At 42.2% G+C, this 23,921-nt stretch overlaps 4 protein-coding genes across 5 annotated transcripts; all 4 read right to left on the bottom strand.

Moving 5' to 3' along the window:
• Nucleotides 1–7,041: 7,041 nt before the first annotated feature.
• Nucleotides 7,042–8,993, bottom strand: faslg (Fas ligand (TNF superfamily, member 6)). Its single transcript, XM_034582930.1, has 4 exons — nt 8,594–8,993; nt 8,020–8,062; nt 7,861–7,923; nt 7,042–7,774 (listed from the first exon to the last, which is right to left on the bottom strand). Exons 1-4 carry the CDS (start codon nt 8,870–8,872, stop codon nt 7,356–7,358), a joined length of 804 nt encoding a protein of 267 aa, XP_034438821.1. The 5' UTR covers nt 8,873–8,993; the 3' UTR covers nt 7,042–7,355.
• A 1,667-nt stretch (nt 8,994–10,660) lies between these two features.
• si:dkey-86e18.1 (uncharacterized protein LOC557342 homolog) lies at nt 10,661–13,650 on the bottom strand. 2 transcript variants are annotated; one of them, XM_034582926.1, is made up of 5 exons: nt 13,512–13,650; nt 13,348–13,388; nt 13,175–13,249; nt 12,869–13,073; nt 10,661–11,423 (listed from the first exon to the last, which is right to left on the bottom strand). In XM_034582926.1, the coding sequence occupies exons 1-5, from the start codon at nt 13,576–13,578 to the stop codon at nt 10,846–10,848; spliced, it is 966 nt and encodes a 321-aa protein (XP_034438817.1). In that variant the 5' UTR covers nt 13,579–13,650; the 3' UTR covers nt 10,661–10,845. The 2 variants fall into 2 exon arrangements, with proteins under 2 accessions (XP_034438817.1, XP_034438818.1); XM_034582927.1 differs by having other exon boundaries at nt 10,663–11,423; nt 12,884–13,073.
• Nucleotides 13,651–15,163: 1,513 nt separating this feature from the next.
• Nucleotides 15,164–19,287, bottom strand: caiap (CARD- and ANK-containing Inflammasome Adaptor Protein). Its single transcript, XM_034582925.1, has 5 exons — nt 18,210–19,287; nt 17,899–18,082; nt 16,940–17,162; nt 15,957–16,583; nt 15,164–15,395 (listed from the first exon to the last, which is right to left on the bottom strand). The coding sequence occupies exons 1-5, from the start codon at nt 19,231–19,233 to the stop codon at nt 15,366–15,368; spliced, it is 2,088 nt and encodes a 695-aa protein (XP_034438816.1). The 5' UTR covers nt 19,234–19,287; the 3' UTR covers nt 15,164–15,365.
• Nucleotides 19,288–21,939: 2,652 nt separating this feature from the next.
• On the bottom strand, nt 21,940–23,921 carry jun (Jun proto-oncogene, AP-1 transcription factor subunit). The gene has a single exon (XM_034582929.1). It carries the CDS (start codon nt 23,643–23,645, stop codon nt 22,668–22,670), a length of 978 nt encoding a protein of 325 aa, XP_034438820.1. The 5' UTR covers nt 23,646–23,921; the 3' UTR covers nt 21,940–22,667.

Genomic DNA, 23,921 nt, shown 5'->3' with positions numbered 1-23,921 from the left:
TATGTGCGGCATGTTTTTGTTTTATAGTATAAAAGCGGTACGAGTTCTAGATGTTATTGGGAAGTGGCTTGAGATGATGTATGTTGTGATTTTGTACTATACAAAAAACTGCTTTATATGTATCTCTATATATATATATATATATCACTCTGGACTTTTATTTTCTGAAAAAAACCTGCTTATATAATCTAATGATCTGCAACCCACATTTCTGGTAAACTCATACTTTCCATTTTATTCATGCAGGGAGAGGATGGGCATCACACCCACAGGTTTTGCTACTGTGTTCCCAAAAACAGCAAGTGTGATGGCTGCGGGGAGAGGAGAGCAGTGTGGAACAGGTTTCTGCTGCTAGCTGAGTCATTATGAACCTGCACATGTATCAGAGAGGACAGAGTCAGAGGGGCACTGAAGACAAGAGAGAGAGAGTGAAAGAGAGAGTGTGAGACCTAGATAAGCATATCTTACCTCTCTATGGAAAATCATAAAGTGTTGCGTGTGCATGCATGCATACATGTGGAGGAACGAGAACGAGAGAATCAGAGAGTGAAAGAGAGACAGATTTCCCATTGTATGGACAGGGGAGTCCCCCAGGCTCAGCTTTGGTAGGGGTTTATTGGTCCCACCTCCACATTGGCTGAAAGGCTTTATCTTGCATCATGAGTGGGCTTCTGTCAAAGTTGTTTGTCCCTGTCAAAGTTAATCATCTCCTTCCCTTACCAGTACTCACAGAGCTTTAACATGGTGCAGGGAATCCCCCCCGCAGCTGCTGCTGCTCGCTGCCAGTATCTGTGAACTTCAACATTAAGATTCATACAAATTTGTAGGCATTTATGAGCAATTTATAGAGGTTTAATATAAACTGTACGATGCCAGGAACTCTCCTGCTGAGTAAAATGATAAATGCTGGTGGACCCCCTGAGTGTTGGTGTGGATACAATGTGAGAGAAAAAGGTACAGTCCCTGCAACCGTTGGATGCCATTCAGGGCCGTTTTCTCTGGGAAGATGTTGGTCTCGGTTTCAGATCGGTGTCTTGATAATAAATGAATGAGAGGTTGGCAGGATTTATAAATGACACTGTATTGGAAATTCTGTATTTGTGGATGTGATGTTGTATGAGCAGACGTGTATGTGGAAGATTGACCAGATTGTTTATCTAAAAGGGAAACTTTAGGTTTAGGGTCTTCCACAGAGACATGAAGGCAGGATAGCTCCCACCCTGATAAGACATCAGGAGGGTAAGAAACACATTTGCATACCCAATGGGAGGGGGCTATGGGTTATAAGAACACAACTCTCATGTCTGTTCTTTGTTCATTTGTACATGTCATTCAGATGATGTGTACTGTGAGTCCATCTGCAGATGTTGGATTAAACTTACAGAGAGACAAGTGTTTGACTCTGTGCTTGATTCACAGAAATTGCCACCACAACACCTTACCTTCTAATTTCACAAACGTCTCTCTGTCTGTATGTGGAACGCATATCTCACAAACAATGTGTGGTCTTAATGGCCCCCGGAAGTGCAGTGTCAAATTTGGTGTGCGATTTGGACACATGATACATTCAATATTAATAAAAGTTGAAAAGATGTGTCCAGCGCTCTGTAGTCAGTGGGGACAGGGCTTAACAGTCAGTCTGTGGACTGAGTTGAGGGTCAAACCGTGGGTTGAAATCGTAACTAGATCATCTTGATGATCTCATTCTTTTTATTTCTGCATATCGGACTGACACAAACACTCAGAGCTGTTGCAGGTGCTGATCTCCAGCATGACTTCACTTCACTTCCTTCCTATTTAGCTGAATGACAGAGCTGTTAAGTAAATAATTCAAACTCATGTAAAAGCCAGACAAGTGAACAGTTCTAAAGCAAATTCAGTTTCATTTTATGAAAAACATTTGACTTTAAAATCTTCATTGCAAATAAACCAGGTAGGATGAAAGCAAAACATTTTCTAACTTCACTTTGCACCATGGACTGTTTATAGAAAGCTCTGCACACAATGTCCAGCACAAAAACAATAACAAGTGACAAGTGAGGATATTGTAAACGTGTTTGAGGAGGACTCACTAATGACAAGGTATAATTGTGAAGTAGCTCCGGAGCATCAACACAGGACCAGAGAACAGGCAGGTTTAGAACAGACTCTGCACTAGTTAGATTAAACAGTGGACGTTCAGTGACTCAGATGAGAACAAATATGAACCAACCAATTAATTAAAAAAAGAATATATATAGCCTCCTAATATACTACATTAAATACAATAATTGAGAAACATGCCTGGCTTTCTGCATTGTTGCATGTCTGTCCATTACTTTATATGTTTTGGCTTTAAGCTATTTTCATTCACACTGATGGCCTTTTCATCTTCTGCCAGATTTAGTGCCGTGTTTCTGGTTTATGACCAGACCAAAGACAACTTACATTGCTTAATAAGCAAAGATTAAAAAATTAAAACAAAAAGACAAAACAAAAGTAATGTAAAGTTCCATTCCTGCATAAATCCCACACATCCATTTCTGATTTAGTCCCATATCATCCCAACAATACTTTATCATCATCATATTCCGGAGGCTAACACTGCATTAATCCTTGAGTCCAAGTGAATGTTTGTGGAAAATGTGAAAGGTTCCCTTCATGGCATTCCAGATATATCACCTTCACAAGGCAAAAAATGTGCTTTGTGAGGTCACTGTGACATTGACCTTTGACCCCTGACCGGACGGACGGATGGACAACCTGAAAACATAATAACTCTGGCCACTGGCTCTCAGGAGGCATAAAAAAAGACTGTGAGACGTACACAGTATAAATACAGACACCAGTATACAAATACACAAATAGAAAAAAGGACAACACACATTGTACACTTCTGTGTTTGGTTCATTGATGTCTCCTGTAAAATGTCTTAAAGGGTGAGAAACATTTTGTCTTTAAAAATCAAATAGAAAATTGGACACTTGTGTGGTTGTTGCTCAAGTCAGAAGCAGCTGCTGACTGGGTAACATCTGAACATTGACCAACAGCTTATGCTCAACAATAAACATTTTAAACCATATTATTCTTTCCACCTCTTAATCTTAAGAATAACCATGACTGGGACATGACTTTTAAACTTACAACTTAGTGTCATTAGCACCATCAAGTGGCCACCAGATGTACTTGACATTTATATTTACCTCGACTAACTATAATTTCTCACTCACATGTATCAAGTGGTACAAATGGGCCTGTTTATACATATCGATAATAAACTTCAGTAAAAAAATTATATTAATTATTATTTTTAGAAGAATACCTGTGTCACGTTGAAAATATATACCCACTACTACATCCTTCATTGGTGTAGGAGTACCATTAGCATAGATAATATTTGATTGCCCTCTGCTGGTGTAAAGATCAACTGCAAGAACTTGAAATGTAAGACTTCTAATCATTGAATATCTATGGTAACATCCATCCATCCATCAATTATCTATCCCGCTAATACTTTTGAAGGTTGTGGGCGGAGCTTGAGCAAATCCCAGGTGACATTGGATGAGAGGCAGGGTACATCCTGGACACGTCGCCAGCGCATCACAGGGCCAACATTCAGAAACTCACAACAACTCACACTCACATTCACTCTTGATGGGAAAGTTGGATGTCTCTGCATGTCTCTGAACTGTGGCTGGAAGCTGGAGTAACCAGCGAGACCCCTCGCAAACACGGGGAGGACATGCAAACTCCACACTTAAAGTTTGGTGACCCCTTATAATCTTCAGAAGAACTCAATCTTTTTGATCCTATATGGGAGCTTCAGTTCGAAATGTACCTGCTTTAAGCAAATCTCATGATTCTAGAACAGTATGATAGTCAGCACTGGTGCAGACTCACAGTATGAAGGCGCTGCTGTCCTCTTTCACTGTGACATCATTGGATTTTAATGGTGAATACCAGTTGCAGAATCTCATAGAAAGCAGGAGTATATCATGTGACTGATAGTGTTGGCACCTTGCCGTCCAGTCAGGGCCTTTCACAAACTGATGTATGGGTGATACCAATCAGATGTCAGAGCATGGAATGAAATCTATAGTTGAAAGCATACAAGATTAAATGTAAATAAAAGGTCAAATGCACAGACTATGACACAACTGGAATTCAGTAGCTTGGATTAACTGTGGTGTGTTGCACATGCTCTGTCTTAACAGACAACATGCACACAAACACAGCATCCAAAACTGACGGGACAGTGTTGTTGGAAAGCCTCACCAATGTTAACATGATCGCAGAACTTCTTTTTCATATTCTGTTCTCCTGACCTCGTCTTTGGTCGTTTCTCTGCCATCTCTCCGTCATGACAATTACGTTGTGGGGTTCCCACCACTGTCACAATGCTACCAGTAGGTGTTCACACCCTCTGTTTGGTTCTGTAGAAAGCCTCTCATTACCACGCGTCTACCTCTCGCACTTTGTAGTTTGAAAATGTTTGCAGCGAACATTTGCTCCTCTGCTCTGCTGCATTTGCTCTGGTCTTCAAATATCATCAGGAGTGAACTTCTCTACCCACCAATGCCGCAAACGTCTGTCTGTCTGTCTGTCTGTCTGTAGGTCTGTCTGTGGAACAGATATCTCACAAACCGTTTATCTTATCTTCATCAACAGTCCCAGAATCGCTTCCTCTTTAGCAAGTTGTTTACAAAGTTGCTGCAATGCCATATATCGAACTGAATTACAGAGCTTTTTATTTTGAAAAGTTGTGTACATGGGTGTGAAGATTGTATCGGTTGCTTAAAAGACCTCACAAATAGCAGACATGCAATGTTTGAAAACATAATACCAGTTCAGTAAAACATTCAAACTTGTATATGAACCACACATGTAGACTTTATCAAAGCAAATTTAGTTTCATGTTATGAAAAACATTGGGCTTTAAAATCTTCATTGCGGATAAACCAGGTAGGATGAACACAAAGTTCTCTAACTTCACTCTGCTCCACAGACTGTTTATAAGAAGCTCTGCACACAACATCCAGCACAAAAGTGACAGTATATTGTAGAGCTGTTTGAGGAGGACTAATGACAAAGAATAATTCTGGAGTACAGAGGATTAACACAGGAAAAGGAGAACAGGCAGGTTTAGAACAGACTCTGCACTAGTTCATCAAATGTGTATCTATATAATCTTAGAAGGCAACACATCAGAGAGCATGTCAAAAATGTCAGTCTGTGCAATGGGCATCATAAATAATTTGTTCATGTTTGGATCTATTCTACAAAGCCCAGCAAATGCAACGCTGTGTAAAGATGGAGGGATAGAAAGTTCAATGAAATCAAAATGCCCTGAACTGTGAAAAGCTGCAGTTCACCCTCCTACAACGCCCTCATATTTCCACCATTGAGATATTTTCCAGAACTGAGCATTATTACCTGTGTGTAATTTGACGCAAATATGGATCGAATAGATGAATGGAAATAGAAATATTTTGTCCCAGAGACAGCTCACTTTTTATTCGACAGAATGTTTGACGCTCAAAAGAAAGATTTTGGGCAGGGTGCCACTCTCAACAGTCAGCACTGTGATGAGTAAAAAAGTCTGTGGATTGCAGACATGATCACAGGCTGAGAAATGGTTGTGCAGACTGAGTTTACTTTATCAGATTGTTAATATTTGAAGGTCTTGATCTGTTGAGTGAACTTGAGATAAAGTACACAGCCTCTGGAAACACAGCAGAACAGATACACTTCATTTAACAGCTGATATATGTTGTGCAATGCTGCTTTCTTATATTTGTTATCTGAATGATGTGTCCTGTGCTGAACGACCAATGTGAGCACCAGCAACACAGAAAGATGAATGGAGGTGATTCACCAGCTGAGTTACACACGGCATCTTTGATAAATCAACTTGTTGCACTGACAAGCTCATTGGAAACAATACAATTACACAGAAATGTGTCATGTAACTTATCAGTAACAATAAGAGTTTGTGAGTAATTTGTGGTTAACATACAACCGACTAGAATAGAAGTTGAATCATGTTTTAAAGGATCCCTCAGCTCATGTTGAGACAAACACAAGTATAAACGAGTTCAAAATCGAGGCATGATTTGAAGTTGTGTTTTTTTTCTTTTACAGAAATCGACCTGCACGCATGCAAGACCCTCATGATGTTCACACAGGAAGGAAACACACGTCAACCATTTTATCCCCTCATCTTTGCCCAGCCAATGCATCGCCTCGAACTCAACTAACGTTTGTCTGTGGTTTTTCAGAAAACGAACTGTGCAACGATGGTGTTAAATATGAAAAAAGAGGCTACGCAGAAATGCAAGCGCAGTGCACAGTGATCTGTGGTCTTAATCTTAGACTTTATGTAACTTGTAAACTGTGTATGAGCCACATTTTAGCTGCTTTGTAAGCAGATTTGAAAATAAAACCCCACCTCTGTTTCACAGCTCAGTGGAATATATGGAAATCAAGTTTATTTTTAAAAACAAAGCCTGAGTTGGTGTTTTTATCTTAAAACTTTCCAGTGGTCATGACCAAACCTCATGTGGGTGTTCATTACACCTTTGGCCTTTTTATTATTCCTTAAGTCAGAACTGAAGGCCACGGTGAGGCATCCTTTTATCACTAGGCCTTTGGAACAGCTTTCCTGAAAAGTTTCAGCTTTCCTGAAACTTTTTGAATTTTCTTTATTTACTTTGACATATATATATATATATATATATTTGTCATTTTTAGATTATTTTCCTTTAAATGCACTACATTTTATTTCTTAGATTTTATTCACTTCAATGCATCTATTCTCTCTCATTTTATCATTGTATTCTTCATACATATCTTTCTATTTATTTCTGTTCTGTTCTTCTTCAGGAGTTGTGCAGGTGTGTGGGTGGGCAGCTGATGGCTGATGGGTGGGTCGTTACATGGTTAAATGAATCACAAAGGTTATTTGCCTGCGACCCCCGCTGGTTGATTGGGGCCTGGGAGGCCTCTTGCCTGGAGCACCAGTTGCCCGTCCAACTGGATCCACCTGAGGGAAGAAGTTCCCTCAAGTGTTTTTGTATTTTTTTTGTATTTTGCCATCACCCAGTATTAACGAACTGCACCAACATGTCACCCTTTAGTTTTCAATCAGAAAGACTTCACTTCCTTGTCAGACGTTAACTTAAATTATCTCTTTATTTATTACAAAACAATATTCTTAAAATACTTTTTTAATGATTGTCAGATCAAAATAAATATTTTACAAATGCTACAAATAAATCAGCATCTTAGTGTCAACATTTACAAAAGGCGCAATATTTGTTTTCCACTGTTTACATTCTGTCATTGACTAAAAAACTAAGCCCATCAGCACAAACTCTTCATATCTTGTAGAGACCAAAGAAGTTGGCATAATGATCATGGCTGAGATATTTGGGGTGCGATACGTTCACAAACACTCTGTCGTATTTCTGCAGCTTCACGGCAGAGGCCAGGAAACTGTCAGAGGTCCAGGGGTGCTCCAGCTGCTGAGGGCAGAAGCCGTCTCTGTGGGCCTCCATCAGGGTGAGGGGTGGCAAGGGTCTCGCTCTCCTCACAAACACGGAGTGAAAGAACGAGGAAGCGGATGAGCAGCCCTTAAAGATCAACTCCACCCGTGAGTAGACGTGATAGAATCCGCTCTCATTGACCCGCAGGCTGCCATCCTCAATCTGGTAGGTCACTCCTCCAGATAAGAAGGGCCGACCCCCCTTCAGTTCCCATCGCAAAGTCTTATGGAATATCTCTTTCTGGATCTGCCCTGGAAGAGGAGAGACGAGCGAGATGTAACAAAATGTGGATTTTTCAAAAATCTGAGTAAGGATTAAATTTGAATAGAAATATTACCTGTCACATGTGCTGCAGTTCTGTCGTCTTTGTCTTCGTCATGCAGCTCAGGTTCATAGAGACCTTTAACAAACCTCACATTAATTTCACTTTCACCTTTTCTTTTACTGTATCACTTTGATGTTAATATTACACGTGTTAAGATGTGTTTGAACTCACCTATTTGCTTTTGAGCCATATTAAACTCTGTCACAGGTTCACCCTGCAGCGAAATGAGAGAAACAGAGAAATCTCATGACCACATCACACAGAGGCGTTTTTTTCTCTTCCTCTCTGAGTTAAACTCTCAGCGTGGGAGGATATCCTGTCTCACTGGACTGGCAACCACATATGGAACGGCCAAGTCCTTGGTTTGCAATGTTTAAATGTCAGGCCAGAGCTGAGGTGTGCAGACTCTTCAAATTATGGTGAATTCATTATTTAACTTTGCAGCTCTGAGTTTCAGTTTCCAGCCACTTTTTCCACGCTCCTACTTTACACCTCTGTCTCTCTCTCTCTCCGTGTAACAGTGAGAGAAGTCATATCTTTTAATCTTTTGCAGATATGTCCCCATTAAAATTAGACAAATAATATTATGCACAAAGAAATACTATGTCATCCTCCAGCATTTCGTCTCTACCTAATTTGCAAAAGGTCACAACCTTATTAAGCCTTCACACTACTGTTCCTAATTCAGTAAACAAATATTAAATAAAATGAAAATGTCAAACCACCCTCCTCACTACCTTCTTACCTGTCTCATCTGTCTCATCTCTGTCTTCATGTTATAAATCTGATAGGCCTCAAAGCCCAGGGCTGCAAACACCAGCAGGAACAGCAGCAGGACGATCATAGTCAGACAGGGGCTGACGCGAGTGAAGCCCCCACTCTTCCCATGGCTCCTCGCCCTCTCCTGGGCAGGAGGCGACGTCCAGCAGGGCACAAGACTCGGAGGCTGGGCAGGATTACCCGGACTTCCACCTCCATCCACAAGGAACACCTGTGGGAATGGATACCTGTGGTCGCAGCTCATGGTGCAGGACGTACCGAGTGACAAACTGTGTGTGCATCAATCGCCTCTGAATGAAGGAGGCGTTTGTCTGAGCACCTCTGCTTTAAAACACCAAGCTTGAGTCATTAACCACCCGCAGAGCCCTCCCACCACAGTGAAGACAAGTGCACATCACTTTTTATAAACTCTAAACTAACATATGCCTCCACTGATTTTTCTCTGGGCTGCTTTGTTGGATGGTATTTATTAATTACCACAACCTTTATTAGGCTTTATCTCAGCTTTGGCTCCTTTATGTGCTTTTGTCGTTCAGGCTGAGGGGACAGGAAGCTACAGGTTTCACCTGACCCTGACTTCACACACCACCACCGCATTCATCAGAGAGAATTCAGAAACATTCCACAAAAGGAAAGATTGAGCAGCATCACACACAGTCATCTAACCACCACTTTATATGCAACAGGTCTTGTGGACCAAATAATGCCCTTTTCAAAATGTTCACACTCTTCTGGTTTTTCCAATCAAAGCCAAAATGCATTATAATCTAAATGTATTATTTCATTGGATATTCGTCTTTATGAGGCACAGAATGTTTGGTAAACAGTGATGCAGCAGTTTCAGTAGCACACAGCGTATTCTTGGTGGGAAGATGCTGCTGCCACATGAAAAGCACCAATATCTACACAGGCTTTCGTGCCTGTGAAAAAACGGTAGCGAGTGTAGGTAGCGTGACGTAACAATTAACCTCAAACAATACCTCTCAGAGATGAGCTTACAGGAAAGCTGAACACCAACACACACACACACACACACACACTTCTCCCCTCTAAGTGTCTTTCTGACACTTTGGGGTCGTTTCCTAGGAATATGAAGTAATTACGCTGCTTCTTCATTGCGGTTGCAGCACTTTCCGTTATGAAATCAGTTTTCATGTGTTGCTTGACAAGAAAACGATTTCCAAATCAGTTTGGTCTCTCTAATTTGCTTTTAGTGGTTTCTGAAAGATGAGATAGAGATAAAGATGCATCTTTTTGACCTCAAAGATAGGAGCTTAATACAAGAAACATCCTTTAAGTGGAGGGAGGCTGTCAGCAGTGCTGTCTTTAGCTCACTTTGATTTACATCAACTGTAAAGCTTAGCCAATATTGTAGGTTGTGTCAAAGTTTGTTTTTTGTGTGTATTTTGGTAACTGCATAGAAAGCACTGTTCAGTTTCATTTTTCCAGGCATCTCCGCCGACAGAGGGAAACCCACCTTGCATTGTGCATAGCAAGCTTTTACTTAAAGGTTAATTTGCGGCAAACGTAACCATGAACTGCACAGGGTCTGCTTTCTAGAAGCGACCTGTTTCCCCGAAGTGTCATGCAGAAAGCGTGACTGGTCCTGTCAGCAGCAGCAGCAGCAGCAGCAGCCCAGGGCGGGTTAGGTGGGAGGGAAGGCGTTTGGGGTCTAACCAGATTGTGTTCAGAGATGCTGCTCCAGTTAATACAACCAGACTTACACTGAATCAGCAAGTATCTCTATTAGTTACTGTGCTTTTCTCACACATTGCCCATCCTGTCTGCTGGAGGTGTGGTCGCGATGACACAAAGGAATCTTTTTCTCTTAAGCAGCAGGTCCTGTTAGTGCGGCTTTAATTCTAAACTGAAACCTATCTTATGTTGATTCATTGATTTTTTTTTTCTATTTAACTATATATTCTCACATCGAATTATTCAGATTCATCATCTTCATGTTTAAAAGACTTTGTTAAATTCTACTAAATCACACAGCATGGCACCTTACATACTTGAGAAAATATAGCCTATTTAAGAAGAAAATGTAGGATTTGTTTTTTAAAAAGTCCAGGAAATTTTGTTTTTTAATTCTTTATTATTATTATATTTAATTGTTTTATCACATCAATCTTGTTGTTCACATGACCTGCCAGCCCTTGAAAGTACACAAAATGTATAAAAATGTAAACTACTACGTATGTCTGATGATCTACAATATCACGTGTCCCACTCCCCATCAGAGGAAGAGTAACAGTCTAATCCCAGGACGTGACCTGTGCTCTCCTCTGTTGTGCACGAGTTCGATGATTTCTCAGGTTTCCTCTCTGCTGCTTCACACTCTGACTTATGTTGTTGGACGGCACCTTTCAGTCCGAAAACCAAACCCTCCGTTGTCCCGACATCTCTCTCTGTGTCTCTGTTCTGTGATGAAAATGTTTGACCTGACAGGGAATTACTGAGGTTTGGCAGGCCTGACTGCAGTACCCTGGCTAGACTCTGTGTTCGAGACGAGCTGAGCTGAACCGACGGCCCTCTGAACGCAGCGGTGGCCACTGCCAGCCGTGTGCGGTCAAAGGAGAGCGGCTGGTCCTGGTCTGCGCAGACTGTCTCTGAGGTTTCTGACCTCGGGTTGGTGGGGACAGGGGTTTGACGTCTGGCCTCTGAATATCTGAGAGGTCCCTCCCTCTCGGTGGCTGAGGTTTGGTGACATCCTGTCCGGCTGCTAGCCAAGTCAGGTTCAGCTCCACTCCACTGACTGCTGTCGTCATGTGAATCACTGCGCCGAGGGTTTTTAACTGTAAACCAGAGTGACGACACAGAAATGAAAGAGAAATGAAAGGACTGTTAGCCACAGGTGTATTAAAGGACTTGTTCAACCAAAATGAATGATGATCTGTCGGAAATGTTCAAAGCTGATTAGTCAGGTAATAGTAATAGAAAGTGATAGTTATTTGGCAGAGAGGGATTTTTATACTTATCAGAGCCCAGGAGACACATTCAAAACATGTGCTGCACACAAATGATATAAATATTGATGTTAAATATGTTTTTATTTGCCTATTTAGAAATATAAGACAGGCTCTGGTTGCCCTGCAGATATCACATGGAGTCAAAGGGGTAAATACAACTCGTTGCATATTCTAGTATCTATAAGTGAGAAATTAACAAATGGTCAAATTTTAATTTGTTGTTACCGTCTTAAAATGGAGAAGTTTGGAAATGGTGCTGGCCCCATTTTAGTTTGAAAACTCTGGTGGCCTCACAGCCGCTTCCTGACTGGGTCTTTTCAGTCAGGACATAGCCTTCACTGATTCATTACGCTGCTATCATATGATCCTCTTCCTGAAGAAAACAACCAGCATTCGCCTCGGCTACCAGTGTATGACACAACGCATGTCATCAATTACTTATCTTTTGTCTTTGCTCACAGCTGTTGTGCGGTTAAATTCTGCATTTTACAATGATACACCTGCTTTCATGTGTAGCTGACGAGCAATCTGTGTGAACCGCCACACGCTTGCCTTCCTGTTGACACCGGCATGAGCTCAGGGTATGTGACTGGTCACGTAATATGCATTTTCAGGTGGGTTAGAATGGACGGGGACCAAAACGCTTGTGTGGACAGAGATTGATTACAAATTGTTCTGCTCTGACTTCAGGCGGAGTGTAAAGAAACTTTAATTCTGATATTACACTTTGACAAGTTAAAACACTGGATTTATAAACACTGGATCCATGACATGAATAGATGTGGATCATGATCGTGGATGGTGGTGGCAGCTGATCGTGGATTATGATTACAACTAAATTGCTTTGATATACCTCCTCACATACTCCACCATTCTACCTGACACCTCTATCATTAGGACTGTCATAACTCCTCCCTTTATCTCTGTCAGACATTTCCTTATGTACAAATACCTTGAATCTTGATACACCTCTCCATTTAGATGCTGTCTTTTCTAATCAATGTTATAAATATTGTTATTGTGTTGATGTGCTTTGCTACTTGCAGAATTAATTGCACTTCTGTCTGTTCTTCAGGGGGGTTATTTTTCATCACTCTCGATGAGGATTAGGGCCAGAGGATGTCACACCTTGTTAACCTCTATGAGACAACTGTGATTTGTGAATATGGCCTACTCGAAAGGAATGAGACAGACTGATTGAGTACTCAGTTGACTGCATCATAATTATACCTCAACAGTATATTTGCAGTATATGAGCGGTGAGTCACGACCTGTAACACACCGACCTGTTCCCTGAGAGGCCTGTGTCTCTGCTCTCCTCTTGCAGTACCCTCGAGGAGTCCATGGCTTGTGTTTACACGAAGGGTCGAGCGCTCGCAGTTTGGCGATGAATCTTTTGTACTCTTTCTCCAGAGCCTCGATGCGCAGCTGGAACTCAGCTATCTTCCTCTCTGGGTAGTGAGACAGCTGGGACTGCTGAGAGGCCGGAGACAGGGGAGAGCAGCAGAGTTCAGTCATCATCATCATCCACATGCATGTCAACTAGATACCCTGCCCCCTGCGGAAGGTCCCCTTACTTGCAGGTAATACTCTATTTCATTCTTGATGCTGGGGATCCACTTGGTCACAGACGAGGCTGAATTGAGAGTGGACTGTGGAGGAGAAGGTTTGGCTGAGACAAGCTGCTGCAGGTGACAGTGAACTGAGATGAACAAGAGATCAACAGTTTAGTGTGAATAACTTCTCTCACCAGCTTCGGTCTGCGCTCGTGAGCATCTCGGAGTCGTCCCTCTGCACATGGGGGACACAGAGAGTTAGCATTGGTGCGGCTAACAGCTAAAGCTAGCTGTCCGCGGAGCAGGAAGTGTGTTCATCAGTCAGATGCTCAGTAAGTGTCACTTTCCTGCCGCTCACCCTCTCTCTCCTTCTGCAGCCACAGTCTGTTCAGTTTCCCTTGTTGCTTCTCCTCGTTTCTCGCCATCGTCCCCACTCACCATAAACAATGTCACGTGACACATGTCCTCTTCTTCTGCTGCTAATCTTGCATTGCTAACAAGTTGTTGTGGCATTGCCACCACCTTCTGAGCTGGAGTGTGTATTGTAAAAATAAATGTCAAAAAAAAGAGAGAGAACTTAATTTATTTTATATTTATATACTTATAGAGTTCAAGATCAGTTGTTCTGTCAATTCAAATTTTATACAGTGGTCATGCAGCTTGGAAATTGGTATTACGGTAAAGGGGGATTAGAGGGACAGTCAACAACATTTTCATAATGGTATTTATAACATGCTCTTAATAAATATTAGTTCAAATACATCCTTAAGAGCTGACAAAGAATTTTATTTTGTTCATGGTGACCCCCTCTGTCTGCATGTCAAGTTTTAGAAGACTTTCCTGTGGAAATTTTGAAAAATTTTAAAGGTTCAGTGTGTAGAATTTAGTAACCTCTAGTGGTGAAGTTGCATGTTGCAGCTTAATCTCCCTCACCTCACCTCAACTCACCCTCCCCTTCCCAACATGAAAGAGAACCTGTGGAGCTTTTAGTTGTCACAAAAACTCAAAAGGTTTTTAGTTTTTCCAGCTGGACGACTGTTAAAGACATGGCAGCCTCCATAGAGAGGACCCGCTCTCGATGTAAATATCAAGTATTTTTATATTTTTTATTTTCTATTCTCTTCCATTGTCTTTGTTTGTGAATGTTTTTGTAGTAATGGTTTACGGCATTTTTTTACACTTTTAACCCTAACCCACTTTTATTTTTAAGCCTTTTAAAACAACAGGGTAGGGTATTTCCTCTCAGAAGATGCTTGTATAGTGTTCAACACTTCAACTGAGATTAAATGTAGGTGTCTTGTTCCCACGCCTTATTAACTTGTGGCCACGTAATAATATTTTCCCTCCGATATCACCAGGGGGGGACTCCATAGACGAAGTGTTTTTAAAATGAATTCTTCTGAAAAAGAAAGAAGTGAAATTAAAGGTAAAATTAAGCCCTTGATTCCAGAATGTTTTGGATGTAAGCGTTTCTGTTCCTCCAGTATTTTTTTCTTCATATTTTAGCAGATAACCAAAGATGTAAAATGAACAAATAATCTAAATATTATATTTAAATACTCAACTTTGAACTGTTATTGTCTTATGTCATGCCATGATTTCATGACAGTAGCCTGCATGTCATTTGTCATAAAGAATACTGACATAATAAAAAAAGATCAGTTTCACATCATTTATATGAACATTTCACAAAATCAAATCAGATCATTTACTTTATTTAATTATTATTTTCAAACCAATTACCTCATCAACTAGAACATATTTATTTCATATACATATACTACATATCTGCTTTCAATCCTACATTATTCGCTTAAATTGAATATAAGTTTCTGAAAATAAGATTTCCCTCATTAGTATACAAAGTTATGGAGCCAGGTGCTTTAAAATCTAAACAGAAAATATGAGTCATATTGATTACCTATGGTAAGATGGGAACGGTTGCCATAGGGTCTATTCCTCCAATCAGAAATGTGCTAGAACCACAAAACACATTCTGCTTTGATTCATAGAATGGAAATGTGAGGTGGTGAGGGTGGTGGATGTGGGAGGAAGAAAAACAATGTAAACGTGCAAGAATGCTGATTGTGACAAACTGATGTAAAAAACATTCCACAGTGACGCGCTTGGGTCTCCGGTGGTTGTGGTGATAGTCACTTGGTATTTTGATACAGGAGGAAAAGCTAGTCTTCATCACCAGCCATTAACTTCATCAACCACAGTCATCCTGCACAACTTGCACCTTTGCATATATTTTGAAAAAGGATATGTGAAATCTACAATGAATCTTTAACATTTTCAAGCAGACCACAAAACAATGAAACAATTTAAACATTGCAAATGTTATAAAACAGCTGTTAGAGAGTAAGTGTTAAAGGCCTACAACAAAAGCTTACTCTCACTTACAATCACGGACATTATTGTTGCATTAAACCTCACAACCATAAAGTAGGCTACATTGAACAAGTGTAGATATTCAACCCAGGCCACAGACATGTTAACAGCACAAAGACACTGTATTTTGGCAGTGCAGTGATTGTATGCAGGAGCATGACTTTAGCACCTTACACAAGTTATGATCAAGCTTTGATGTGTGATTCCATCTATCAAAGCTTATATCAATATCGCTTAAAATAATCTCTCTGTTCCCGTCAGTCTCTTTCTTATTTATTTTCTCCCTCTACTTGATGAGAAACATCTTTCTCTTGAGTAAAGTTGCAATGCTCTCATGTTCTGGTGTGTCTCCACTCTCTGCCACATGCAGCGGCGTCCTCCTCACTTTATTTTGAGCCTGTAGATTCACCTTCTTCCATCCCCTGCTGTGTGCGGCTTGGCCCCAGTTTACGAGCCTCTTCACCACCTCCTGGTGTCCACCTCGGACAGCACAGTGCAGAGGAGTGTCTTTGCTGTGATCTGTAGCGTTGATCTTTGCTCCGGCCTCCAGCAGCAGCACTGCCACACTGTCGTGGCCTTTCTCGGCTGCCACGTGAAGCGGTGTTCTCCTCCATGCATTCCTCTCCTCTATCCCCTTGTTGCTCAGTGACTGTAGAAGAGCTGAAACCACACCGGTATGACCACCAGCCGCTGCGTAGTGCAGAGGCGTGGAGCCATCCATGTCTTTAGCACCTCCATTTGCCTTGTGGTGCAACAGTGAAACAACAGCATTTAACCTCCGCTCCATAGCAGCCAGGTGGAGGGCAGTTTCCTTCTTGTTGTCAGTGGTGCTTGTGTTGGCTGTGGCCGACAACATCAAGTCCACCACCCTGCACTCTGCAGGGGAAGAGGCTGCCCAGTGCAGTGCGGTCCTGCCCAGCTTATCTCTCACTGCTGGATCTGCCTTATTCTGAAGAAGCTGGATCACTGTGTCTGCATGGCCCTGCTGACCGGCTAAATGAAGAGCAGTCAGTCCGTCCTGGTTTACTGCATTTACCTGAAGAAATAACACACAGGCCCCCAAAACATATTGTAAATATATGCAAAACAGACACCAATCTCTGCAAAAGAGGGTAAGTCTGATTCTTTGTCTGTTAGCAGGATTACTCCAAAACTACTGGACTGATTATCAAAAAAGTCACACAAAACATGCAAATGCAGCTCTTTGACATTATGAGATAGGACGTTTTTAGACATTTTCTTTTATTTCTCAGAGAATAATTCATGGATCTTGATGAAATCAAAATCACACATGTTAAGGGGAACTTTGGTGCAGATCCAAATAAAACTCTGGGTCTAGTGAATGTAATTGTGGTTTCATGGCGGAGGTATGCGCTCTAGTGGACCTTTTACCTGTGATCCAGCTTTGATCAACAGACCCACCAAGTCTGATCGATCAGACAGAGCTGCCAGGTGTAGAGGGTGTTGGTCTTGGGGTCCAGTAATGTTGGGGTCCAATCCCTTTTCCAGCAATGTCTGAACTATGGGCACACTGCCACTGTGAACAGCCAGGTGCAAGGCTGAGGAGCAGTCGCATAAAGCAGCATCTATTTTGGCCTGTTTTGCTAGTAGCACTCTGAAATAAAAAAATGTAAGATACTATTTATAATCAATGAACCATAACATACAAGGCAGGGTGACATATCCATGGAGAACTGTCTCAAAGAAAATGGTTTAATTAGCAACCGAGCAAGCAGCTTATGTGTACTGTCAAACCATACTCTACAAAGTGAAAGGGAGATACATGAACATACAGTAGATAATCAGTAACAAAAGTAACAATGTGAAGTGGTCACAAATGTCATTAAAAAAGTAAAGAAGGATCAAAACTAAGCAGAATCATAAATATCAAAATTTTAGCTCACACAATGCAGCTCAATCTCCGGGAGTCAGTTCAGAGATACAGCAGGAACCAACTCCACATCACCAGATTGATCATTTTCAAACTTATACTTTCCCATTTCCATTCTTTGTTTTTTGAATTTTCTGTTTTGCGGTCCTTATTTTGTCTTTTGAAAATTGAAATTTGGATGAGAGCCTGACTGTTTTATTGGTTAGCTCATATGAGTCTTTCACACATATCTGTATCTGTTTAAATTCAAACTCTATATATTTGGTTGTATTTGTGATTTCTTTTTATAATAAAGTTTGAGTTTCTCAATTACATTTCTTTGTCATTAGGTTTTCATAATGACATCATAATAATCATTGGCTAAGATTTTGTACTCCCTAATAGAATCGGCTCTCTTATATTCCTGCAGTTGAATGAGTACAGGAGTCATGCCATGTGCATCGTTGTTGGAGACAGTTACCTGAAGACTTCAGGATGTCCCAGCTCAGCAGCCAGCAGGAGAGGAGTGTATCCCTGTGTGTCACACATGTTTACATCTGCTCCGCTGTCAATCAGAGCAGTCACTGTTCCATGCTGGTTCTGTCTAACAGCGGAGAAGAGAGCCAAGCCCAGCACTTCTTCACTCAGAGCTCCTCTGGCATTAGCTGTCGACAAAACATTTTGTGAACTTATATGTTTGCACTTCATAATCTACAACTCAGAAAGGAATTCATGCTGATGTTGCAATAATTCAAGATTCCTGTGTTAAATTCTTTGGGGGAGAAAACTCACAGAGCAGCAGGTGTATAACTGATTCCTGATTGTGTTCAATGGCTTCATTTATAACATTGTCGTCAACTTCAGCTCCTGCATTCAGAAGCACAGTCACAGTTTCCTCATTGCTCCTGGCAACTGCATAAAACAGAGGTGTTTTTCCGTGGTTGTTTCTGGCCTCGACAGCGGCCCCACGCTGCAGCAGCAGCTCAGCCAGCCTCCAGTTGTCTTGAATGGCTGCCATGTGGAGAAACATGTCCTGCGTGTGGCTCTCAGTCTGTCTGGCCTCCTCCTTCACCAGCACCGTCACAACATCCACATGCTCATTCTCTGCTGCCAAGTGAAGGGGGGTTTTATCGTGGAGATCCAAAGAGTAGATGGGGGCCCCGGCCTTTACCAGGGCCCTGACTATCTCGTTGTGACCCCTGCTGGCTGCGATGTGAAGAGCTGTGTGACCATGATTATCCTGCAGGTCCAATCTGGCTCCTTTACGGATCAAGAGCTCAGTGATGGAAAGGTGCCCGTGTTTAGCAGCTACATGTAATAGAGTCTCATTGGAAGAATTAACAGAGTTAATATCAGTGTCCTTTAACAGCTCTTCCAGGAGTACCAGGTCGCCGTCTGTAGCGATCATGTGAACAAGGTTTTCTGGTTTATCTGGTGCTGCTTTATCCCCTAGTTTTTCAAGTGGCACAGGACTGCTGTCTTCTATCTCAGGGCTAAATCTTTTAGATTTCTCCGAGGCAAGTAAACCACGAGTCTTCTTCTTCTTAGTCATAGTGACTTTCCCTGCCATTCCCTCCTTTTCCTTTTCCAGCAAATATCCAATCAGCTGTCTCCTTGTGTCTCTAATATGTTCGCTCACGCTCCCCACGTAGGCCCTGATTCCCTGATAAAGGTCGGGCTCTGCCAGCATGAGACAGGGATGAAAAAACTTCCTACATGCCCTCTCACCTCTGGCCTCCAGGATTTCCAGGACCCTGGAGTTCTGTTCTTTCCGAGTCCTGATGGTCAGAACGATGGATCTCTTAGCCGCTGTCATGACCCCCTCTGTGACGAGTAGATCCAGTAGATCCTCAGTATGTGAGATCCCATAAACCAGATCCTTTCTCTTTGCCCGGATCACATCCACAGCATACGGGTTGATATGGTTTGATGCTGCTTGAGCATCAAAACCCTTGAGTATGTTTAACATTATAAATAACCTAAGAATGTAAAGTAAGAATCCAGTAACCTGTGGTTCCGGCTGCTGTGTGTGTGTGTGTGTGAGTATGTGTTTGATACCTTATTGCTAAGTGAAACACCTGATCCTAGCAACTCAGACAAAAGCCATTCACTGAAGATATGTCCCACTAAACCTGCAATTTGTGAGATTATGTGACAAACTTGTAGTACGGTCACCGCAGGCTGCCTCTAAAATCCCATGTGGAGATATGAAAATCTTTTTTAACATATAAAGTGGACTTAGAGGAGCTTTGGCCTGGTTTTACACTGTTAGAAGCTGGTCGTCATGGTGACCTGTGTGTGTGTGTGTGTGAGAGAGAGAGAGAGAGAGAGAGAGAGAGAGAGAGAGAGAGAGAGAGAGAGAGAGAGAGAGAGAGAGAGAGAGAGAGAATATGTGAGCATGACTGAACATGTGTGGGTGCAGAAGTGATGCACTCCACGGGGTAACCCCATTCTGCTCAGCCTATGTGTCACAAAATTTGTGAGATATCAAATTATCTAGTAATTAAATCCTAAACGTGTGCACTTTTTACACTGAATATCTCCCACTTGACACTTTTGTGTCAAATATGCCACACGCAGAGAGAAATACAACAAAACCATACCATGTATATTGTCTTGATTTTATCTTATTTCATTCTCTCTATGTGTCTTTATATTGTATATTGTCTTCATTTTATCTTATTTGACTCCCTCTTTTTACTGTATATTAAGTTTGTTATATTATTATTAGATTTGACCATGAAATAGGTCTGAAGTTGTGATCTGCACGTTGTTTTATCCTCTTCAGAACTTCTTATTATGCAGAGATTACTGAGTCGATTCACTTCCCGTAATACACGCCCCCTCCATCGTGACGTAGATAGTCCGAGTGTTCCCTCTCCTTATATGGTCAGGAAGGACACCGTTTTCCGGATGATGTCACATTGCCCCATGTTTGAGAAACTGGAGCAGATTGGAGCAGATATAGTGACAATCAGAATTAGCCTTTTAATTAAACATTTTAAATTACTTTATTTTATATAAATATCATACTTCCAGAACATAAACATTTATAACAGATTAATTATGGTATTGTTATGACCGGATATTAAATTAGCCTACTGTCGTTACATTTATTTTTTGGGATAGAAAAATAGAAAAATAAGTTGAAATGGCCGCAAGTTTTGCATTGGAGTTTATAAGAAAATAAAGAAAAGAAAGAAAAGAAAGAAAAGAAAGAAAGAAATATAATATTGAAGCTACTAAAACAGACAATATATAACTATTTGACTCACGTTAGTTCTTTGTGTCTCATCACTACTGATGATTCAAAACGAGCTGCAATAGTTTGATGTAGATTTACAGGGAGCACCAGGCCGTTGAATTTGTCCTGTGACTTAGTCTGTGTCGTCCTCTAGTGTTTCATTATAAACATTACACACTAGTGACTGAGAAGTTGGAATGTTTAAACCTGTGGTTTTGACCTGTTGAATGTGTCACCTGCTGTCTGTACAGTACTTTACACTGGGCCTATAGTGTCTGGCGGTTTTAAAGGGGGTATCTAGTCATAATATACATCTTTTTTGTTGTACATCTCCCCACTCTGCTTCTTAAATTTAACTTTTAATGAAAAATCTCAATCTCAAAAATGTTTAAAACCTCCAAAAAAAATCATCAGCTTTTATCAGCATTAGAGAATAATCATTTGGTAGTCTATCTATCCTTTATGTCCTGTCAGTGATTTATTGAAAGTGTATTCTTTTACTTTACTATCCTTTTGTTTACGTCTGGATAATTGTTCATGATATTCTATTTTTAGCAGCTGGCATCAAACTCGTTGAAAGGGCACTATATGTAATGTTGTATACAGTTACAGTGTAATTATACACAAATATAATATACCCTCTAAGAGACCCACAGTGGTACTTAAGAATTGTATTGAGTTAAAACTCAGTAATGTGTCTTATGTCTGATCATTTGTGATACAGTTCTGTCTCAGAACCTATTTGTGTTTGAGTTTCAACAGTGTGTGTTCCCATGCAGGGGATGTCTTTATTTACAACAGGACAGGAAGTAAAGTTGAATAACCGAATGGTGCAATAACACAGGATGACCTGTGATCCTCCTCGGATTTAAATCAACATTACCTCAGATGCCACCAAATAAAATGTATCACTTTCATAAACTATGTTGAATGATATTGTGACAGTTTTAAAATAGGATAATATCACTGTATTATAGTGTTAACACCTGAGGTTCGTGTCATAGTCATACTCTTCAGGCAGACCTGTGTGTGTTGGGATAATAAAGTGGAGAGATGAAGCTCTATGTCCTAATTTGCAGAATTGGCCATTGCTGGTCAGTCAGCTGTAACACAATCACTTAACCTGGATCAATACCAGCACTAATGGAATTTACCTTGAGGTATCGGGACCTAGAAGCTCTTGCAACATGTTGCAACATGTTTTATTGTTTGAGCTCCTGGCATGGCACACCCACTTTTTTACTGTCACACACTTACAAGAACACAGAGGCAGCTTTGTTTCATTTCATCTGCTTTATTTTCTTAAATATTGATTAGTTTCTGAAGTGCTCAGGAAACAAAACATAAAAAATTATACAGTATTCTTATTACAAATGGTCAATATAAGTACTCCAAGTTGATCTTATATACATATAACAATGAGTGAAACCCCATTAAACAATTTCAGAAAAAACAAGTAAATCTTGAAGATTTTCCAACTTAAATTCTTACAATTAAGAAAACGAAGTACATTGTACTGTAACTCAGAAGTCAGGCAGCTTTAGTTACAACTCTTCAGCCGTTTAGAGTTGGCCAACACGCCCATGTGTGAGGCCATTGTGGCTACAGCAAGAAACGTCTCTATTGCAGGTTCTTATTTCCTCTAATACTGAATTTCTCCTTTGGTATTCATGAGAAGGTCCATGCAGAGCTGGGTGTAAATCAAGAAAACTTCAGTCCAGTCCAGTTCTGTGAAAGCAGCACGGAACAGAAACAGAAAGGTATCTTGCTTGTTGCCATGCCCCCTCTGGTTCATGGCCACTGTTACTGTCCCGAGCTCATCTCTGGGACGCGCCCCCCGGGAGCGCGGTGCGCTCGGGAACTTTCTGTGCGGCCCACAGATCCTGCCGGTGCCGGTCATCCCGAATCCCGTCCCGACCTCGGGAGACACAGCCACTCACTATCACAGGAAGCGTCCGATTCGTTCAACTACAGTCTTTGCTCTCTCCGCCGCCGCTGACAGCCCCTCAGAAGGTCTGGAGCTGCTGCGTCAACATGAGCTGGCAGCCGCTGTTGACGTGGTTCATCACCTTCTGCTTCAGCTGGGCCACCTGCTCCCGCAGCATGTTGGCGGTGGACGCCAGCTCCGAGTTCTGGGACTTCAGGTTCTTAACTTTGTCCTCCAGCCTCGAGATCCGCTCCAGCTTCCTCTTGCGGCACTTGGAGGCAGCGACGCGGTTCCTCAACCTCTTCCTCTCGGCCTTGATGCGCTCCTGGTTCTCCATGTCGATCGGGGAGAGTGGAGGGGTGTCCCCGGGCATCTCGGGCACGGTTTGGGGCTCCTCTTTGAGAGCCGTGAGCCTAAGCAGAGAGCTGGGCTGGCCGTAGATTGGGAGCTGGGGCGGGGCAGCGGGGAAGGACATAGTCGGGGCTGAGGTGGTGTAGTTCGGTGCCGAGACAGTGCTGATGGCGGGGTGGAAAGTGTTCAAGTCCTCATAGACCGGCGAGTCGGAGCGCATGGTGGCGTTGCTGCTGTACCCGGTGGCACCGACCACCGAGGACACGGGCGGCAGCGCGCTGTTGACACTGGTCTGTGGGGCTGAGGTGACGCTCACGCTGCCCGGAGCCGGCATGTGCTGGTGGTGCAGCTCGGCCAGGGCTCGGACGAACCCCTCCGCGAAGCCCTCCTGCTCGTCAGTGACGTTCTTGGGGCATATGAACTGGGTCGGGGTCGGGGTGGTGGTGATGAGCCCGTTGCTGGACTGGATGATGAGCCGCTCCAGCTCCGGCGAGCCCAGCTTCAGCAAGCCCACGTCCGGGGAGTTGAGGAGCTCGCTGGCCTTGGCGCGGAGGTGCGGCTTCAGGCTGCCCGTCGGGTCCGAGAGGTTCAGGGTCATGTTGTGCTTCAGCGCCTTGGGGTTGCTGTATCCGTAGCCGGCGCTGTCGGGCTGGGAGAAAGCGTTGAGTGAGTCGTCATAGAAAGTAGTTTCCATCTTGGTATACATAGAAGAGAAACCAAAAAACCAGTGCTGCTATAAAAGTCTTCTACAAAAAAAACCCCGTTCCGTCCCTCCGCTCGTCTCCTTGGTTTAAATCAGGTGAAGGAGACTGGTTTCCAAACGTCCTCTCTGTGCGTAAAAGCCTCCGAAGTGAGTGCGCACTGGGCTGACAGGCAGCAGGACTTACTTCTTCGAGCCGCCGCTGGTCAGAGAGCTGTGTCCACACCGGTGTGAATGAAAAGTGCTCTGACTCTCGTGTGTACACTCTGATCTGAGCAGCGT

This window comes from Hippoglossus hippoglossus, chromosome 4, assembly GCF_009819705.1.
Source record: "Hippoglossus hippoglossus isolate fHipHip1 chromosome 4, fHipHip1.pri, whole genome shotgun sequence".
In the NCBI taxonomy this organism is placed as follows: Eukaryota; Metazoa; Chordata; class Actinopteri; order Pleuronectiformes; family Pleuronectidae; genus Hippoglossus; species Hippoglossus hippoglossus.
This window is presented reverse-complemented; position numbering and strand designations above follow the sequence as displayed.

Bases quoted from the DNA above. Each gene is read 5' to 3' on its own strand.
- caiap (XM_034582925.1), bottom strand. From the start codon at position 19,233: ATGACAGCGGCTAAGAGATCCATCGTTCTGACCATCAGGACTCGGAAA. The intron at 17,163-17,898 runs GTAACTGTCTCC...TTTTTATTTCAG, and splicing joins GGACATCCTGAAGTCTTCAG to AGTGCTACTAGCAAAACAGG. The intron at 16,584-16,939 runs GTAAAAGGTCCA...TTATTTCTTCAG, and splicing joins TGATCAAAGCTGGATCACAG to GTAAATGCAGTAAACCAGGA.
- jun (XM_034582929.1), bottom strand. From the start codon at position 23,645: ATGTATACCAAGATGGAAACTACTTTCTATGACGACTCACTCAACGCT.
- faslg (XM_034582930.1), bottom strand. From the start codon at position 8,872: ATGAGCTGCGACCACAGGTATCCATTCCCACAGGTGTTCCTTGTGGAT. The intron at 7,924-8,019 runs GTGAGTTCAAAC...GGTTTGTTAAAG, and splicing joins TATGGCTCAAAAGCAAATAG to GTCTCTATGAACCTGAGCTG. The intron at 7,775-7,860 runs GTAATATTTCTA...CTCCTCTTCCAG, and splicing joins AACTGCAGCACATGTGACAG to GGCAGATCCAGAAAGAGATA.
- si:dkey-86e18.1 (XM_034582926.1), bottom strand. From the start codon at position 13,578: ATGGCGAGAAACGAGGAGAAGCAACAAGGGAAACTGAACAGACTGTGG. The intron at 13,389-13,511 runs GTGAGCGGCAGG...CCCCATGTGCAG, and splicing joins GCTGCAGAAGGAGAGAGAGG to AGGGACGACTCCGAGATGCT. The intron at 11,424-12,868 runs GTCGTGACTCAC...TCTGGTTTACAG, and splicing joins AACAGGTCGGTGTGTTACAG to TTAAAAACCCTCGGCGCAGT.